Genomic DNA, 6,193 nt, shown 5'->3' on the forward strand with positions numbered 1-6,193 from the left:
CAATAAAATAAAATAGACTTTTACAAAAACTAGTTTTGTGTAAAAAAATTTGTTTTTTCCCTAGTTTTTCTCTCTCAATGATTCTAAAGAGTTCTGGGTATTATTAACTTTGACCTCTCAAAAATTCTTAAAAAGTCCACTTTCATATACCAGAAAAGATAATATGTAAATTGAAAATCAAAGCATTTCATTTTTTACCATAAAAATTATTTACACATACCTACACAAAAAAAAAAAGAATTACATCATTATAAAATGAATACAATCATCAAACCACTCAAAATTTAAAAGTACAAGATATTCAAAATAAAAAAATGCCTATAGTATACGAATATATTACATTCGATTGGATATAGGTAGTCATTTTACGGACATATCATTATGTACACGATAAACGTTTAACAGTTTCCGTTTGTTAATTTAGGAGAAAACATCCACACTTTCATGAAACCGTCAGAGTACATGAACAAAATGTCGTCACACAGTTTAATAAGAATAACGGCTGTGGCCAACGTTGAAGGTACAGAACAGCTGTGGAGCCAAGATGATGACTTTGTTGTGCAAAAGCCGCAGCTCGACGTAAAAGTAAGTGTGAAGATAAAAATATGAACTGAATTAAAACCTCGACAGACTTATGGAAAGAATTGAAAAAATAGGTCACCCATATTCTATTCTCACTATGGAAACATCCTAAAGAAACATTACAATAGTTATAATATACAACTTCTGAAAGAAGGGAAAATTCTCATTGCCTACCTATTTGTTAAGACGTGTTAAGGTCCAAAATAATACTTCATTTAAAAAGTGTAGAAGTTGAAAAAATGTACCGTACAATATATTACTTTCATCAAAAAATAAATTTACATTACTATAAAATGCAGTATTTATTTTAAGTATTTATTTATATATAACCTCTGTAACCGAGATTATTTATATGGAATTACATTTATTTCTCATTAGCTTCCAAAATTAAATTATATCATAGTATATATTATATACAATTTCTGTAACAATATTTATCTTATAGCTAAATTCACAACTTCAAGTTAAAAAACAGTGCGAAGCAACATTTTCTTTCACTAATCCGTTATCTGTCACTCTAACGGACTGCACATTCAGTGTTGAAGGCCCAGGAATCCACAGAGTCATCAAATTCAGGTAAACGCCTACACGCTAAACATCAATACCATTATATTAATATACCGCATAAATTATAGTATTTTTACAATAGCATTATCTTGTTAATATATTTTTTTAATTATTTTTTATATTGTAATTATTTATTCACATAGAGATGTTATGCCTAACGAAAAATATGTCACATACAAGGAAGTGTTCACGCCAGAAAATGACGGACAGCGGACCGTCACAGTGTCATTTAACTCCAAACAGCTCACAGACATTAAAAACACTATTACAGCCACAGTATTACCGTAAAAAAAATTACAATATTATTGTTAAGGAAAAATAATAAATCTATTGCTTAAGAAAAAAAAACGCTTAAATTGTATATTTTTTTAAATTATTTTTATTATTATTGTTATCAATAAAAATGCCCATGGTGACATAAGCCATTGAGCTATAAGTATTATTTATAAAAATACACCGATAACTTAATTCTAATGATATTAATCTAAATTTGTATAAGTATTTAAAATAGTTTATTTTTTTATAGTTTATTTTGAAGATTTTATTATGAATTCGGTGGTGTCTCTGAGTAAGAATCTGTTAATTGTGGCAGAGAGATTTCGAAAGGAGTTTAGAAGTTTTGGGATAATTCTTGATTCGGAGTAAAGACGATATTTCGTCATTATGTGTTCGATTATAAGACAGATGCCGCGTGATTGGCATATTCAAGAGGGGCTGTAAGTAATCTGCGTGTGCCTGATCCGAAGTCTATTACGATTAAATTCGAACTTTTTAGGAAGATCTGTGGGATGTAACCATGTGAATACGTCTTTTTTAATTTCTTGATGTTTTACGCAAAAGGATTTGTAGTTTACCTACCTACCACATATTATCACAACGAAGTTTGATTAAATGTATTACGTCCTGTTTCGTTATTAGTTGAATTGCTAGAGAATGCATTAGAGAGTGCATCTTTTTCTGCCTTATCATCCATTTAATTTTCTAAGATATTGGAATGGCCCGGTATAACTGACCAGCATAACTGATTGACTTTTCTTTTTTCTCTTCATATTGTAAATTTGTTACACATTTTATGCCTATCTAATATATATTTATCTTAGATATCACTGATATTTAGATTTTAGTACTTCAATAGTGACTTGGACTTTCAAACTTAAGCCAGACGGTATCAATCATTTTTATCGCTTCAAGACATATGATGTTAAACTGTCCTGAAATTGGGGCTGAATTTGGCATCACATTAATAATGTTATATGTTATATACTTGAACCGCTTGTTATTTATTTTTGTGTTCGATATTTCTTCGATCAGATACTAATAAGCTATTATGTTTTTTTGTTTACAAATACACCTATTACTAAAAAAGTTGAGGTTGGTAATAGGTGTTTTTTTTTTTGTCTTGCCTGAGGCGCAAAATTACTAAATACATCTCTGTCTATAGGTATGTTATGATAGTTGGTGTTGTTGCTAGTACCATGATAGGAGATATTAGTGCATATAGATTTGATTGCGAAATTATTAAAATTTAAAGGCGTTATTTGAATATCTATTGTGGGGTTGACGACGGCTCATTAATTCTCGTTATCTACAACGGTGGTGGCAGGCCCGAGATTAAATATTGGAACATTAAGTTTATTATATGTTTTTGATGAATTCATAATCCTGTCTTTAAGATTTATATGGTTGTTTGGTCTATCGCCAGTTTTCGAGGTGGATATAATTAATATGAATCAAGTATATTTAAAAAAGAATGTATTAAATGAAAATTATTCATATTATCTGATTCACAAGTAGTTAAGCTAAATTTTTACGAAAGCTAAAAATACGAGAGCGCGATCCACCTTATTTTTTTTTTTCATTTTAGGCTGTTTCTAGAAATACTTTTTTTTTACTTAATTAATAAATACACAATCTATACGAAATCGGCACAATAAGAGTATGAGCTAATGACAATGATAATATAATGAAATTTTGAATGAAGAAGCCACCCACCGATGGCACTTACGTCTTTAATTATTTTGTTATAACTTTAATATTATTATTATTTTTTTTTTTTTTGTGTTAGGGATTAAGTAGGTCTCTGCACCATTATTTACTAAAACAATATACTTATTAAGGAAATCTGGTTTAAAAAACCAATACACAAATGCATCTTGATTTACAATGAAATCGTCGAGTCGATTCCAGTGAACTTTATTAGGACATATTTTAGTGTTTTGAGTTCATAAATTTATTATTTTTTTCAGAGGCATTTTTAGATATTTTAATGGAATCCAAATCCAAATCCTATATGAATATTAGGTCCTATAATCGAAATATAGATGAATTTCGGTGTATAATAAATGACTAAATTAAAGATTCAAACATAATTATATTTGGTGAGACATAGAATAATATGAGTTTACACAACAAATTACAAGAGGTTTTTTGAATTATAAAAGTGATAACAATTTTAATCCAAACGATAGTCTTATATACAAAAAAAAAATAAACATACACTCACAGTATTTATTGAACTAAAATTTATATTCTCGAAAGCCAATTGCTTAAAAATTAACTTTAAAACAAATAATAAGCCAACTACCTACCTACTTAATTAGCCTCATACAGTTCACTACAAACTAATATTTAAAAAATGTGTATTTTAACTAAATACCGTAAATCATAATGGCCTTAAAGACCATTCCAAACAATTGTGTATGGATTGGATACATAAATATTGACATATATTATTAGAAAAATAAACCCACCGCTTGTAACCGAAAATTGCCTATTAAAATATAATATTATCGTCAAATGGTTTTAATCCTCAAATCAGTACACATAATACTAGAACGGGACCAGACACCAGGTCTTGTATTGACCAATGACCACAGTTTTAGTAGAAATATGAGCTATTACGGTGTTGTAAAGTATATAAGTAAAATTATTAAAATACTTTTTTAATACTTCTATTTTATAAGTAATTTAACGGTATATAAATACTATTAAATACTATGACGTATATTGATTTATTTAATTTTTTAAGTTGTTTCTTTTTTTAAACCTTGTTAAATGAAAATCCCATACCGTCGTTTTCATGTATCAACTTAATAACAATTATAGGTACCTAATATAGCCTATATGTAATAATATATATTTATTATTTATTAAAATTTCTTTGTCGGATTTCGCTTATTCATAACTTAATTTTTTTTTCTCTCCACGAAACAATTTATAACAATCTATGACAATCGAACTAGTACGTCGATATCAATATTAAACCTATTAAGAAAAAACTTATTGCTTATACTTAATAATTTTACTTTATGGAAATATTATTATTTATTAGTACCTATACAACTTATTTATCAAGAAAATGGTTATCATTAATTATTATAATCGTTTAACGACAACTACGGTCGATGATGGTATAGACTATAGGATTTCTAAATATATTTAACTTCCAGTTTTAAATATATTATAACTCTCTGTAGAGAGTGTATTCATTGTTGGCGATTCAGCTTTCACAAAAAAAGTAATAGGTATTTTCGTTTTTCGTTACAATAGTGAGTGTTAACACGCATCTTCATACAACAATTGCAACGATCTTAAGGCGATAAAAATATAAAATCAACGTTCATTAGAATTTTAGTAATGGCTATAATTAATATTTATCCAGTAAGACAGTGCTATTGAGTATTGATGACGTACCTTTTTTGCCTATCTAAAACGCCGTGTGATTGAAATAATTGAGTTATTCAAAATTGGATTGCAAGGTTTCATAGATTTATGAATATATTTTTTTAATGTTTAAAACAAGCAATGCTTTCATAAAAATAGTTAATAAGAACGATTACGTACCTATTAATGCACATTATTTATTTTTAGTTTTATAAATTGTAAATTTATTTATACATTTGTAACAATAACGTTAATTTACATAATTTAATAGCTCTTTCTAAGTTTATTTATTTATCATAATATTGGAACGAATATTTATTAAATTTTAAATTATAATGTCATCGTTATTTTAAATATATTTATTGCATCATTATTATTTTCAATACCGCGATAAATAATCACATGAAATAAAAAATATATTAGATATATAAAACATCTAAATATAATATAATATATAATCTGTACTTGAATATTTATTTTTACCAAGTATACAAATATGTATCCTAAATGGTTTTCAAAATAAGGATCTGTATCTGTAATCTGGACTTCTGGTCATATTTAGTCATATATAATGCTTAGATATTCATCAATTATTGGTACCAAATATAGGCACTAATAGCAGTGACTAGCTGAATAATCTAGTTAGCATGATTATGTATATTTAGGTACTGGTTTGATATATCCCACCGGGTGTGTGAAAACTCTGCGGCCCCACCACTAATATATTTCAAAAACTACTCAAGTATATACAATGATTTATTAGTATAAATTAAAACTTTCAACATGTACATCATGCACCATCGTAAATGGATATCCATTGAAAATGTTGGTTGGGCTACAATTATTTACATAAATCTGGGGGATTCGTCTCCCACACCCCTCCCCCTTTAGTGTTCAATTATTTACCAATTATTAACATTATATTCAAATTTTATTTTATCCAAAAAAATCTATTTTTTTATTGATACCACAAAATTATACAATGCATAAAAGACAATTATCAAATAAATAACAGTAATGGATATTTTATTTTAGAACCATCATTCAGGAGGATTTTGAGAATTCTTTTAAAATATCTTCACTTTCAATACTTTTAGTCAGGTCTTTTTTTTTCAACGTAAAGAAATAAGAATAGATAGATTAGTAAACTAATCTTGGAGCATAAACATTCTCACTCATATTTTAATTCTACACATAGCTGAAAAACTGCGCTCACACGTTGCAGAGCTAACTGGCAAAGTAAGTGCTACTTGAAGCAATTTGTATAAATTCAGAAATATTTAGTAAATACTAATTACCTAGAATACAATATAGCTATTCACACTAGGTATCCGATAACGATGTGATGTACGATATATATTTGAAAAAAAAAATAATGTTT

At 27.5% G+C, this 6,193-nt stretch overlaps 1 protein-coding gene across 2 annotated transcripts in view; it reads left to right on the top strand.

Moving 5' to 3' along the window:
- LOC107161469 (hemocyte protein-glutamine gamma-glutamyltransferase-like) overlaps window positions 1-1,623 on the top strand; it is a 58,485-nt gene extending 56,862 nt beyond the window's left edge. For both annotated transcript variants that reach the window (XM_089217737.1, XM_015507889.2), the window contains exons 12-14: window positions 425-585; window positions 1,028-1,158; window positions 1,293-1,623. In XM_089217737.1, coding sequence (XP_089073863.1) covers window positions 425-585; window positions 1,028-1,158; window positions 1,293-1,437 — 437 coding nt within the window. In that variant the 3' untranslated portion in view covers window positions 1,438-1,623. The remainder of the gene's footprint in view (window positions 1-424; window positions 586-1,027; window positions 1,159-1,292) is intronic.
- The last annotated feature ends 4,570 nt before the right edge of the window (window positions 1,624-6,193 follow it).

Source organism: Diuraphis noxia, unplaced genomic scaffold (genome assembly GCF_037042655.1).
Source record: "Diuraphis noxia isolate RWA-SAM2 unplaced genomic scaffold, SU_Dnox_SAM2 contig0001, whole genome shotgun sequence".
NCBI classification, from domain to species: Eukaryota; Metazoa; Arthropoda; class Insecta; order Hemiptera; family Aphididae; genus Diuraphis; species Diuraphis noxia.